The sequence below is a fragment of the Rhipicephalus microplus genome, chromosome 8, assembly GCF_043290135.1.
Source record: "Rhipicephalus microplus isolate Deutch F79 chromosome 8, USDA_Rmic, whole genome shotgun sequence".
Lineage (NCBI taxonomy): Eukaryota > Metazoa > Arthropoda > Arachnida > Ixodida > Ixodidae > Rhipicephalus > Rhipicephalus microplus.
This window is the reverse complement of record NC_134707.1, coordinates 30302900-30317837: the sequence shown is the minus strand read 5'-3', so window position 1 is coordinate 30317837 and position 14938 is coordinate 30302900. Positions and strand designations below refer to the sequence as shown.

Below are 14938 nucleotides of genomic sequence, written 5' to 3'. Positions count from 1 at the left end.
ATTGGTTGACAATGTCGAGCTGCTTATTATTCCATACAATGAAAATACAAAAACAGAAAAATAAAAAAAATCATTTGGTGTTTATAAGAGTATCATCTTATGTTCTGCTATGGCTTATAAATTCGTATGAAAAAGGAACCTGCCAGTCGCCGCGTCTTAAGGTGGCATTTTGCTTGCAAAGGTTGACCAGTGCATGAATTCTCGGCTACTTGTGAAAAAAAAAACCCTGACGACATCCGTTTGTTTTTGTTTGCTTTTGTTTGTTCGTTATTCATTGTTCTTTGACATATAAAGCCAGAACATTTGCCATGAATTATTGTACGCTGACGAAGTAGGGACTATGAATCCTTTAGCAGTCGCAGCTCTTGCAAGTGTGATCATAGCGTCTCACTGCGAACAGGTTCGTCTCATTTGGCAGAATGAATCGAGACTGGGAAATTATCAGATAGCCTGGAACGTAAGTTTTCATAGTGTTCAACACTTAAGAAGTAATGTATGAATACGAAAGATAAGAAACTAGGCTATGTCACTGCATATATGCAGCCACATGAAAATAAGAATTTCAAGTGCATGAATCCATCAGCAGTAGCCAGACTACGTCTCCTGCAGGGCAATGTCTATCCTGTGTTTTCCTATTTGACCTACTCATGTCTTTGCTGCCACCAAGATATCTCGACAAAACCGGATATAGCATCCTGAAAAGATCAAGTAACTTCTCCTTAGTACTGACATTTGCAGCTACCTAAAATGTTTCGGTCGTGGGAAAAAGTACCCGGTCTGCATAGGGACATTCATTCAAACGGTAGGGGACAGCTACATATTCTTCAAGCAAACATTGCCCTAAAGACGCAGTTCAGTATAGCATGAAGGTCTCATAACCACATGCGTTTTACAACAAAAGCACGACTCGCTCGCTGGATTCCGTGCCAGCCGGTTGTGCCCCCGCGATCTCCGACGACAGCGCAGCTCTGGCCGACTAGCTCGCCCTATGCAATCTCCTGACGCCGACAAGAGCTCTCGACGAGTGTTGCCCCGTCCTCGGAATTCTGCTATGGTGTCCATATTTCCTAATTTATTCTTGATTCTGAGCGTCGCTCTCGCTGCATCAAGCTCCCTCGTTCCGCTCACTATATCTTTATACCTTTTAATCCTGTTCTTTTAATTCCTCCTTTACCCCCACCCTTCGTGAGCTACTGTTGAGGTGTCTTCCCCCTGAGAGACAGTTACGAGGCTCACTTTTCTCTTCTTTTCATTTAGGAATCAGCCCCCCTCCCGCAACAAAAGCATTTTGGACCATAAGGTGCCAGACATTGTTGATTCCACTGAATTCGCAACAAAATGTATGCCCTAAAAAAAGTTCATACTAAGTCCGCCATGTGGGAGCAGTAGTTATATGGCTTGGTTGCTGACCTGGAGGCCGCAAATAAGTGGTCGCATTTGAACGAAGGCGAAATGGTAGTTGCCTGTTTGTATTATCAGGGCAGGTGAAAGAAGACCGGACAGTCGAAATTCTTGGATCTCTTCATTACTGCTTCTCTCATAATCATATGTTTTTTACGTAAAATCCCACAGAATATTTTAAATCTCTCTGCTACAATATGAACTTCTTGATGAAGAGAAACATGGTACATCAATTTATCGGGAAGTATCAAGGTGCATTGCCTCATCTTATATCGCGACCGATGTAGATTTCGAGCATTCGGGCTAGTTTCAAACGTTAACTCAGGTGTAAGCTGTCTCTATGCCTCCAGTGTTCACTTTTGTACTTAGCTTTTGCTGATGTGAAGTTCACATTTCGTGAGCACATTTTAATTGATTTGATGCTCTTTGATTATTTCAGAAGCTTATGCAGTTTAGTAAGAAACAATGTTCTCACACAACTTAATTTATGTGCGTGAAGTGTGTATTTAATTACCTTTGAAATCACGCCTCGTCAAACATATTATGAGTAAAATTTATCTAGCTTATTAGCACACAATTGAACAAGGGCCAAAATTCAGGCTTCTTCATTTTTGTGCTGTAAAGTGAACCATAACTTACTTAAAAGTTCAACTTAGGCATATATATGTATATATATATATATATATTTATATATATATATTGTTACCACACGTGTAATTTAGGTATGTGCACCTGTGTAGCGGGGAACATGGTGGTAGGAGAAGAAGAGGACGTTCGGTTGGTGCAAGAGCTCGCTGCTGCGCGTTCACTGCGGTATACCGTCGAGTCGACCGTTACGTCTGCTTCGAATAAACCCCTCGTAGACGTAACAGAGTGGTGGAGGTGCGGGGTACGACACGTCGACGTACCACGGAGCCACAGCTGTTCGGAGTTCGCCGGAGCCGTCGTCTTGCCGGTCTGCCGCCGACAACAGTCGTCATGGCCCAGAGCGAAGGTCAGGAATCAACCGCCTCCACTTCGCGCCAATCTACACTGGCTACACCTAGGCATCACTACATGGAACCCCGTCCGTTCGCGGGAATGGCAGGAGAAGATGTGGACGCGTGGCTAACGCACTACAAAAGGGTGAGCCGGTACAACCACTGGAACTCCGCCCCCTAGAACTCCATCCGAGCAAGTCGAGATTGACCTCCTTGGACCCTTTCCCCGGTCTTCTGATGGAAATCGCTGGATAGTCGTTTGCACCGACCATTTAACACGGTACTGCGAGACAGCTGCCATACCATCGGCAACTGCAGCCGATGTGTCTTCCTTCATGTTACGTTTTGTAATTCTTCGACATGAACCCCCCAAAATCGTAGTCAGCGATCATGGCCGACAATTCACAGCAGACGTGATGAAAGAGATGCTTTGTTTCTGTGCTTCAAGGTTTCGGCACTCTACACCATACCATCCCCAAACGAACGGTCTAACTGAACGAACGAACAGAACTCTCTCGAACATGCTGTCTATGTATGTTACATCCGATCACAAGGACTGGGACAGTATTCTACCCTTTATCACATATTGCCGCGAACCATGCATTGGGTTTGTTTATTTGTGTTTTGTTTTTTCGGCCTGGCTGCGCCGGCCTGTGCTATCGCCGTTTTCACAGCGTTTCGAACAAACGCTACCACAGCGTTTCGAACAAACGCTATCGAACAACGCTTCAGGCGTTGTTCGATAGAAACAACGCTTCAAGCGTTGTTTGTTAGAAGCGCTGTTCGAACGAACAGCGTTTCTAACAAACGCTGTCACGGCGTTCTCGATACAATTCGACTATTCGAGAAACCCTCGCGCCGAGGGATATAAATTCCCGCACAGCCGATGCCGCGTCATTCGATCGCCGACGCTCACTAGCGTGCCCGTCGTTTTGCCAGCCGCTGCTTCGCCGCCTGTGTATTCTTTCAGTTGTTAGGGGAGCACAGGTTCGCTCCAATAAACTTGTTTTTCTTATAGACAACTGTGTCGTCCTTTGCTGCGTGACATCTGGTGGAGGTGCGGGGTACATGAACCCTAAGCCATTGCCAAGCCGACAAGCAAGCCCAACACGACAAGCACGCCCAACTCGTGTCAGCCGCCGACAGCGAGGCCTTCAGCCAGAGTTTGGACTGCTCCCGGATAAAAAAAGGAAAGAAGACGTAAAAACCACGATGATCAACGCAGGCACCATGACCAGCGCTACCAACCCTCCCGTCGTTCTGCAAGAACCTCGTGAGCCCCCATCATTCCGAGGATCTCCTGGTGAAGACCCGGAAGAGTGGCTGGAGAAGCTGGAGCGCGTCCGCATCTTTAACAGGTGGGATGACGAAGAAACGTTTCGTCATGTCTTTTCTATTTGGAGGATGCAGCTCGAATGTGGTTTGAGAACCATGAAGGCTCCCTAACCGACTGGACTGTCTTTAAGAGCGAATTCCTCAAAACATTCGCTACGGTTGTGCGGAAAGAACGAGCCGCCCTTTTGTTGGAGACGCGAATGCAACACCCTAACGAAGGTGTTGTACTGTTCGCTGAGGAGATGAAGATGCTGTTCCGGAGAGCTGACCCCGAAATGGCAGAAGAGAAGAAGGTGCGCTTTCTGATGCGGGGAGTTAAACAAGAGCTCTTCGCTGGACTCATCCGCAACCCCCCTAAGACCGTCGCTGAGTTCGTCACCGAGGCTTCGATGATCGAGAGGACCTTGGATATGCGTTCGCGGCAATACGATAGACCACTCAACACCCTTTCGGTGAACCCGGTAAACGCCCCTGGATTGGCAACGGAAGACTTGCGGGAGACCATCCGCGCCGTCGTTCGCGAGGAACTGAGGAAATTGTTCCCAGCAACGCCGCAGCCCCAAGTCGCCTCCCTCGCTGACGTCGTCCGCGAGGAGGTTAAGCAAGCACTGGGGAATTCCACGCCGTCGGAAGCATCTTGCGAACCACAAGCGATGACCTACTCCGCTGCTGCTCGTCGACCCCGACCCGTCCCAACCCGTTATCAAGAGGCCCCGCCGTACCGCCGCCCAATGTCGCTCGCCCGACCCTCTGTAACCCGAAACCAGGCGCCCAGGGAGACCGAAGTGTGGCGAACGCCAGATAATCGTCCGCTGTGCTACCACTGCGGAGAGGCCGACCACGTCTACTGCCGCTGCCCGTACAAGAGGCTGGGTTTGCGTGGGTTCTCCGTCGACGCACCCCGCCCGTGAGCCGGCCAGCGCCCATTTGAGATCGAAGAATACCTGTCGAACACCAGCCGTGGACCATCCCGTTTCAACCGTTCGCCGTCGCCCTACCCGCACCAATCCCCCAATCGTCGCAGCAATGCTGACTTCGCCCGTGGAAGGTCCCCCAGCCCACGAGGTGGAAACTAAAAGCAGCAACTTCTGCAGGTGAAGTTGCACAACGGCGAGAAAATGGAAACCCTCCAACGACGCAAGACCGTGATTCACGACATGCCCTCATCCCGACGACCCGACGACACCCTGACGAGACCCCCGAAAACGACGACAGCTACGCTCCGCGACGCGTACCCGAAATGACGAAGCCTGCCGCTGAGAAGACGACGATGACGACGCATAGTGCCAGACCATCAACACGCGCAAGCCGCGATACGACGCCCCGACGCACCCGAAATTCGAGGAAAGCGGCATCCGACGTCCAGTTGTCCATCGACGGCCTTGACGTAGTCGCCCTCATCGACACGGGAGCCGACTACTCGGTAATGAGTGGGTCATTCGCGTCCAAGCTAAAGAAAGTTACGACCAGATGGGACGGTCCGCACATACGCACAGCAGGAGGCCACCTCGTGACCCCAAGTGGAATGTGCACATCGCGCGTCACCATAGACGGCTCTACGTACCTTTCGGAGTTCGTCATTTTGCCTAACTGCTCCTGTGACGTAATTCTCGGAATGGACTTTTTGACGGACAATGGCGCAATAATTGATCTGCAGACCAGGTCGATAACGTTTTCTTCCGATCACTCCACGACGCCGCAGCCGAACCTCGGACACCGTGCTGCTGTAAGGATCGCCGACGATCACGTCACCCTGCCACCCCGCGCAAGCTTGATGATCGCCGTCTATTGTGAAGGTGCTGCTCCTGACGTCGACGCTATCGTGGAGACTGACCAAAGGTTGCTTCTAGACCGTGGTGTGTCTGTCGCAAGAGGCATAGCGCGGTTTAAGCAACGCAGATCCCACGTTTTGGTCACCAATTTCACCGAGGAGTACCAGCATCTAAACAAGGGCGCTGCAGTTGCTTTCCTCGAAGAAACGCAAGCAGCGAGTCAAGTGATCGCGGTCGCCACGTTTGAACGCGCACGCGCAGATGCTTCCAGGCTGCCACATCCTTTCGACGTGAACCCGGCGCTGTCGCAAGAAAATCGGGACAGATTACTGGAGTTGCTCCGTCGCTACAGCGAGTGTTTTTCCTCGAACTCGAAGTTACGTCAGACACCTTTGGCGAAGCACCGGATAATAACCGAAGATGGAGCCCGACCTACCAGACAGTCACCGTACCGCGTTTCTTCACACGAGCGCGAAGCCATCCGGACTCAAGTAGATGACATGCTCAGCGACGACATAATACAGCCATCGAAAAGTCCGTGGGCTGCGCCGGTTGTACTCGTGAAGAAAAAAGATGGCACTTTAAGATTCTGCGTTGACTACCGGAGACTAAACAAAATCACCAAAAAGGACGTGTACCCCCTGCCACGAATCGACGACGCCCTCGACCACCTCTGCCACGCCAAGTACTTCTCATCCATGGATCTGAAGACCGGCTACTGGCGAATTGAAGTGGACGAGAGAGACCGAGAGAAGACTGCATTTATAACCCCGAACGGTCTATACGAGTTCAAGGTGATGCCGTTTGGGCTGTGCACGGCGCCCGCAACGTTTCAGAGAGTCATGGACACTGTGCTAGCAGGCCAGAAGTGGCACACTTGCCTCGTATACCTCGACGACGTTGTCGTATTCGCCCGGACTTTCGACGAACACCTCACAAGGTTGGAATCTGTACTCGAGGCCATTCGTACGTCGGGGTTAACGCTGAAGCCTAAGAAGTGCCGTTTCGCGTACGAGGAACTCAAGTTCTTGGGTCACGTCGTGAACGCCGCGGGAGTCCTACCTGACCCGGCAAAAACAGCAGCCATTGCGAACTTCCCAAGGCCGAAAGATAAAAAGGGTGTGCGAAGGTTTCTCGGACTGTGCGCATACTACCGGCGCTTCGTCGCAAACTTCGCACGCATTGCAGAGCCACTCACGCGCCTGACGAAAGAAAGCACCCCTTTCAGCTGGGAAAATGACCAAGAAAAGGCATTCTGCGAGCTGCAACAACGCCTGCAAAACCCACCCGTGCTCGCTCATTTCGACGAAAACGCCGAAACGAAAATGCACACGGACGCAAGTGATATCGGTTTGGGTGCCGTCCTCGTCCAAAAGCAAAGCGGTTACGAAAAGGTAATCGCCTATGCAAGCCGTGTTCTGTCGAAGGAGGAGAGAAACTATATATACTCTGCCTCCGAGAAAGAGTGCCTGGCTATCATATGGGCCATTTCAAAATTTCGCCCATACGTCTATGGTAGACCGTTTAAGGTTGTGACAAACCATCATGCGCTGTGTTGGCTCGCCAATTTGAAGGACCCCTCTGGCCGTCTTGGGCGGTGAAGCTTGCGCCTGCAAGAGTTTGACGTTACAATATTCTACCAATCCGGCAGGAAACACTCCGACGCCGACTGCCTGTCCCGCGCCCCCGTCGACCCACCACCACAGGACTCCGATGAAGACAGCGCGTTCTTCGGAGTCGTGACAGAGAGCGACCTAGCCGCCCAGCAGCGTGCCGACCCTGACCTCCGCGCCATGATCGACTACCTCGAAGGACGCAACGTCGCCGTGCCTAGGGCGTTCAAGCGCAACTTACCAGCATTCAGCCTCAAAAACTCCATCCTAGTGAAGAAGAATTTCAACCCCGGAACGAGAACGAATTATCTACTTGTCATCCCCGCAGACCTTCGTGACGAAATTTTGGAAGCGTGCCACGACGACCCGTCTTCCGGACATCTCGGAACAGCTCGCACGATTACAAAAATCAAGGCGAAATACTTCTGGCCCCGCCTTACATCCAATGTCACCCACTACGTCCGGAGCTGCCGTGACTGCCAGCGACGAAAAACACCACCGACGAGACCAGCCGGCCTTCTGCAGCCGATCGCCGTCCCAACGAGGCCCTTCGAACAGATCTGAATGGACCTTCTGGGCCCGTTCCCTACATCCCGATCCGCGAACAAATGGATTGTCGTAGCGACAGACTACATGACGCGCTACGCAGAGACCACCGCTCTTCCTAGGGGAACTGCACAAGAAGTTGCAAAGTTCTTTATTAACCAAATTGTGCTGCGACATGGAGCCCCTGAGATCCTAATCACGGACCGCGGAACGACCTTCACTGCGGAGCTCATGCAAGGAATCTTACGCTACAGCAACACAGATCACCGAAGAACGACGGCGTACCACCCCCAAACGAATGGACTAACGGAACGGCTCAATAAAACAATCGCGGATATGCTGTCTATGTACGTCGACGTTGAACATAAGACGTGGGACGAAGTCCTCCCGTACGTCACGTTTGCGTACAACACGGCTATGCAAGAAACCACGCAGATGACACCGTTCGAGCTCGTCTACGGAAGACGGCCGACTACGATGCTCGACGCCATGCTTCCGCACGTAGAAGACGACGACCTCAACGCCGACGTCCAAGGATACCTCCAACGTGCGGAGGAGGCCCGCCAGCTCGCTCGAGCTCGTATAACCGACCAGCAACTGGTGGATGCCGGACGCTACAATCTCCGACGCCGAGACGCCGAGTACCATCCTGGAGATCGTGTGTAGGTTTGGACTCCCATTCGATGACGTGGACTCAGTGAGAAACTTCTACGACGATATTTCGGACCCTACCAGATTCTACGACGTGTTGGCGAACTAACGTACGAAGTGATCCCCGATGGGGACTCCCGTACATCACGACGACGCACGCGGCCCGAAGTCGTCCATGTGGTTCGCTTAAAACCTTTCTACGGACGATGACGAACTTTTATTTTAATTTGTGTGGACTGTCCCTTATGTTAGCATCGGGTCGATGCACTCTTAGAGGGGGGGTAATGCCGCGAACCATGCATTGGGTTTGTTTATTTGTGTTTTGTTTTTTCGGCCTGGCTGCGCCGGCCTGTGCTATCGCCGTTTTCACAGCGTTTCGAACAAACGCTACCACAGCGTTTCGAACAAACGCTATCGAACAACGCTTCAGGCGTTGTTCGATAGAAACAACGCTTCAAGCGTTGTTTGTTAGAAGCGCTGCTCGAACGAACAGCGTTTCTAACAAACGCTATCACGGCGTTCTAGATACAATTCGACTATTCGAGAAACCCTCGCGCCGAGGGATATAAATTCCCGCACAGCCGATGCCGCGTCATTCGATCGCCGACGCTCACTAGCGTGCCCGTCGTTTTGCTGGCCGCTGCTTCGCCGCCTGTGTATTTTTTCATTTGTTAGGGGAGCACAAGTTCGCTCCAATAAACTTGTTTTCCTTATAGACAACTGCGTCGTCCTTTGCTGCGTGACAATATGCATTCAACAGCGCTCAGCATGAAACTACCAGCTACAGTCCTTTCTTTCTTCTATATGCTCGACCACCTCTTCATACCCTGAATACCATCTTCCCGTGTTTGGACCACCATGATCCCTGCATATCCGAGATCATCTGTCGGGCAGAAGAAGCTACACGCCTTGCTTATTTGCGCACTCTTGCTTCGCAAGACCGTTCGAAGGCACATTTTGACCGCCGACACCGACACGTGACGTGCAATCGCGGCGACCTAGTGTTGCTGTGGACACCAACTAGAAAACGCGGTTTGAGTGAGAAACTGCTAGCGCACTATGCGGGACCTTATCTTGTTGTAGATCGTATCAGTGATTTAGTTTACCGCATAGCGCGTCTCCATTCAAACGGCCGAAGATCTGCAAAAACTGAACTTGTCCATGTTGCACGTTTGAAGCGCTTTATTCCTCGAGAGACTGTTTGACTCACCCAGTGGGCTTCGTCTGCACGGAGGGAAATGTTACCACATGTGTAATTTAGGTATGTGCACCTGTGTAGCGGGGAACATGGTGGTAGGAGAAGAAGAAGAAGACGTTCGGTTGGTGCAAGAGCTCGCTGCTGCACGTTCACTGCGGTATACCGTCGAGTCAACCGTTACGTCTGCTTCGAATAAACCCCTCATAGACGTAACAATATATATATATATATATTGATTGATTGATTGATTGATTGATTGATTGATTGATAGATAGATAGATAGATAGATAGATAGATAGATAGATAGATAGATAGATAGATAGATAGATAGATAGATAGATAGATAGATAGATAGATATCCCTTTACGTCTGGGTGCTCTCGTGATCACCCCCTTAAATTGGGGTAATCCGAAATCAGTATAGGAGGATAAGACAGTTTGATGAATATGACGTGCTGGTAAAGACATGCATACTCACACAATCCCGTCGAATGCACCGTCAAACACTGTCCTCCCGACAGTGTAACATACCCGTGGGTGGGTATGTGCCACTGCATGTGGGTATGTGCCTCATGTGATTGACACCTATATCTACCCCGGAATGGCGAGAACGCACATGAGTAATCTTACTGAGTAAGCGTCGAGAAAAAGATAACAGCGGCAGCGTCCACACGACGAATGCAATGAATAATAAAAGGTTCTCAGCAGAAATTGAACCCCAGATATATGCGTGACCATCAAGTATTTTACCATGAAGCCACGCCATGCCTCGCCACTACTTTTGGAAAAGAGCCTATTGTTCGCGAAACGTCATTTGTGGTTGCAGTGCTGGCTATACAATCATGTAAACATTACATACGCACTCCTATGCTACAGACGCCACGACAATTTAAGGTCAATGATATTTAGGTCCCATAAGCAGAGGTTGATTCGTGTAGCAGTGTCCAGGCCTACCACTCTCGCGAGCACCAACGTTCCATATAAGCTTATCGCTTCTAGTGCGGCTAATACTCATGTTCCTATTCGCATCGTTGGGTAAGTGCAAAGAACTGGTTATATAAACGTCTGGGACCGTTCAACATATGTCTGCACGTGAAACATTTGTACTTATATTTAGCGTCATTTCACAACGTGTCACTCAACAAAGACGGTTACTTTCCTTCACATGCTTTACACAACGTCCATACCCAAAGTACGTGGGATCTGCGAATTTTTTTTTGCCATGTAGAAGTTAAGCACGTTTATTAATCGCTAATAAACACGTACATGAGAAGAGGAGGAGCAACGTGTGGAATCATACATGTATCTTTTTCTGGTGCTATTTATTTTTGCTACAGTTTAAAACAGTGTACTGAATTTTCTAAATCAAATCAAATAGCTTTCAACCTTTTACTCCTCATGCTGCTGCCTATCTAACTGGTCTGTACGTCTTGTTTATTTTGTTTATATAGCAATACCCAGTTGGGTTGTGTTTTCGAGTGATAAAGTTTTTGTAGTAAAAAGTATCAGAGGTAAGCCAAGTTTTCAAAATGAATTACTTCACATTGGTATTGGCAAGAAAACCTCAATTCGTTTCCTTTATAACACCTAAATCATAGGTCAGCGAACTCACTGGGATTTACTCAGACTGAGATCGAGCCGTGAGCCGAGTCCGGGTGAGTTCAAAGCACAATATACATGCAGTTCTCGAGTGAGTCTGGACGAGTTCCACATTTTTCTTTTACCTAGGGTCCTATCTATTACTATTCTTTATTGATGTAAGGCTTGCCTGGATTCACGTTTATACTCGTCTACTCTAACGTATTCAAAGTAGTATCTTTCAAAAACAGTTTCAAAATATATTGGCAAGAGGCGTGAATTACATCTCCCCAGCCAACTTACCCCGACCAACTATACCAGGGAAGTTAATGATAAATAGGTGTTATCTCTTAATCTGTGTCAAGAAACATATCCTTCTTGGTTTAAAACCACTCATAATTCATCGCGAAAACACAATAAGAGGCACGGCATACGTGCTGTTTAACAACTGAAAGTTTAATAAAGAAAACGTGGCATATACAAGCATAAAGGAAGGCACTGAAAAGTTTAACCTCTAACAAGCACATAAGAATGTGTGGAGTAGAAATAAAATCTCAGTTTCTGTGAAAGCGATTAAAGGCTGGCTCACACACATGCCATGGCTCCTTGTTTTATGATTTCAACTACTTCAGCGATTTCACGCGTGCGCTGGTCCCTGCGCCTCATCACCACATCTATTTTCTTTAGATTGGCTGCGCTGTGGTGATGACGCTGTAGTCATAAGACACGAATACCAGAGCTCGCGTGAAATCGCTGGAGCGCATGAGTTCATAAAATCAAGAGACAGGTACGTCAGCTAGCCTTCAATCACTGTCACAGATGCTGAAATTTCTTTTCTTCAGCAAGTGATGATGTGCTTGGCGGGAATTAAGAATTTCAGTGCCTTCCTTTGCGCTTATATACACCACGTTTTTTTTTTTTCACTAAACGTTCATTTGTTAGACAGCGCTTTTGTCGTGCACTTACTTGTGTTTTTGTGCTCTGTTTTTTGCGGTGATCGTGATGAGTGTGTTTCAACTAGCCTGATTTACTATTTCACTTCACTCATAAATTATATTTGAAAGTACGACATCGAAAGGTGCCAAGACAAACACTGATCACGGGAGATATGGGTGTTAATTAGTATTGACAGTAAGGTCTAAAAACTAGTTGCATGCTAACGGACTAATGAGTCCGCTCACTCAGACTCAAACCCAGCCTTGAGTCTCAGTCGGAGTGAATCCATCGGAGTAATACTTTGGTGAGCTTGAGTCCGGGTGATCCCAAAGAGGAAAACATTTTTCATGAGTTAATCAGAGTGAGCTCCAGAATTTTCGCCTGCCTTTAACTGAAAGCAACAAAAATCAGCTACACAAGAACCCACAATCGCAACGCTAGAGCATATGAAAGTTAAAAAAAACTTATTCTGTAAGCTGAACAGTATAGATTAAACATTGGCCGTTCCATTGCAACTTGAAATATACATACGCTTTTCCTATTCTTTGTTCACTTTCTTGTCACACTGAATAAATAGCAAAAAAATTTTCAATACAGGTGTATTCAGACATATTGCCAAAGCGCAGAATAATAATGAGCTTCGCAAGCAAAAATTACCATAGCAGTACGAAGTATAAGGCAGAATGAATCGCAAATAATCATATCACGCGATTGTCATCTATTCAATCAAACTAAATTTTTTTTCAGAGCTTAAACAAAAGTAGTAACATTACGTACTACCAAATAAGAGCCACACACTTAATATCGACAGAAGCACATAATAACCAAGGACAAATAAAATCAAATTACACCTGCTGGACTGTGAACATCCACGAACGCAATGAAAACGAAGAAAAGGCAGTTCGCTGGTATTATTACATGCTTGATGCTACGCAAGAGGTGTAAGTATGTTTTCAAAAAGTACGTTTCATAATGACCGCGGTCCCGTGCGCTACATGAATGCTTGTCTCAGGAGGCACTCGACTCCTGACCCGCAGGTCGCGCGATCAAACTCCGACAGTGGTGGCCGAATTTTTAATGGAGGCGAAAATGCTTGACGCCCATGTGCTTAGATTCAGGTGGTCGAACTTTCAGGTGGTCGAACTTTCGACAGCCCTCTACTATGACATCTCTCATAATGATATGGTGGTTTTTGGACGTTTAACCCAAAACATTATTATTGTTAATATTAGTATCTCAGGGGTGACTTTTCAAACCCAAGAAACTAAACACCGCTCGTTTCTTGTTAGACAATTACCCTTCTGGCGAGTGAAATTGATCACTTTATATTGCGTGCTCTTGTGTGTACCTGTGGTTTCAGAGTTTTTATTTAGTACTACATAATTCTAATTTGGTGGGATGAACTCGAAGACCAGAAGACGAATAAAGCTTGCGTAAAATTTTCGTTGAGAATGTTTGCAAAGCAGTCTAATTATTAAGCAACTGCAAGATACAAGTTCAACGCATAAAATACTGAATTATTGTTTCAACCATGTCAGGTCCGCAGGAAATGCCATGAATTTGCTTTATTTAAAAATACCCATCAAAGCTTGAAGCATAGAGAACAAACTCACGATGTGGAAAAATTATGTCGAGGCGTTAACTCGCATGTACCAACGAAAAATCATTTGAGTCTTGGATAAAAAAGATCACGTTAGAGTTTGCGAGAATGTGCGTTGTTTATTCCCGGCGATGAGATCGGTTACTGTTTAGTTGAAATAGCGAACTGCCATTCACCATAACACGATATATTGGCTAAAATATGCTGAAAGCAATGTTTTTAAAGAACCGACTTTGTACTACTTATCCTGCCAATGCATCATGGTGCTTGCACTGGCGCCCGCGTGTGCATATATATAACAAGTTCCCTATTGCATTGTCAAAACCAAGTGATCGAGTAGCAACAATGAACAGTACAACCTGTGCTGCTGACGCCACGTGTGTTTGTTAGAAGAGTTTTCATTTCAAATCTTAATCTGCACGTATGTTACTGTGGAAGATTACAATGCACAAGGAAGCGTAGAGTTAATGTTACAGACTCCCTAGAAGAAGTTGTACCGATGAACCGACGACCACAAGAGCACCGACAAATTGGTACATTGTCTGTTGCATTTACCCCTAGTGAGAGAAGACTTTATACCAGCGTCATGCAATGCTCGCAATACTCGTAATGTCAATCATGAGGAAGCATTTGTTGGTATTAAAACTGGGAGGGGGGCGGCATTATTTTGTGCTTGTTTCGAACACCTTTAAATGATACGCCATAATTGTTAATGGAATTTACGGTGCATAGCAAGGAGCGTTTGCAGGCGGGCGTGCTAGGTGAGACCACTATATCAACATTGTAATCGTCATCGTCATGGCGTATAGTCGGTACCTTGCATGTGCTGTGCCGTGAAGGCAGAAAGAGAATGTGTGGACTAGAACGCGCTTCTTCTTCATCGTCATAAGCACCATCGCCATCGTCAGCAGTGTGTACTGCGCGACAGAGGACAGACTTCGTTCACAAACTGCTTCGCATTTAAAACTGTGACAGCTCCATACGTAAGGCGCACTGCTAATACAAAAAGAAACAGCCATGGAACGAGCGCAGAAATAAACGCAAGAAGAACGCAACCGAACGACAGTAATAAATGTTACTTCCTTAGAAACAGCGCACTCAATTTGCGAACGTGGTCTCTGCGGCGAGTGAAATGACCTTCGTGCTCAGTGTAGCTTCATCGAAACGTTCAGTCAACGAAGATGGCGTACAAACAGCGCCCATCACGAGATATGCATGCGCCCACGAGCGAACACGTATTGATTGAAGAGGCGCGCGTGAATTGAAATGCGTGGGGCCATGACACACAAAGCACACCCTACATGCCGATCGCTTCATCTCGCTAGTAAT

The 14938-nt window shown here is 47.7% G+C and overlaps 1 protein-coding gene across 2 annotated transcripts in view; it reads left to right on the top strand.

Moving 5' to 3' along the window:
• Positions 1–327: 327 nt before the first annotated feature.
• Positions 328–14938, top strand: part of LOC142768437 (female-specific histamine-binding protein 2-like) — a 100547-nt gene continuing 85936 nt past the window's right edge. Inside the window, exons 1-2 of one of the 2 annotated variants that reach the window (XR_012885282.1) lie at positions 328–457; positions 12757–12950. Coding sequence is in view for 1 of the 2 variants with exons in the window: in XM_075870410.1 (XP_075726525.1) it covers positions 341–457; positions 12757–12950 (311 nt within the window). In the remaining variant the exon portion in view is untranslated. The remainder of the gene's footprint in view (positions 458–12756; positions 12951–14938) is intronic. The other variant, XM_075870410.1, reaches the window with a different exon arrangement.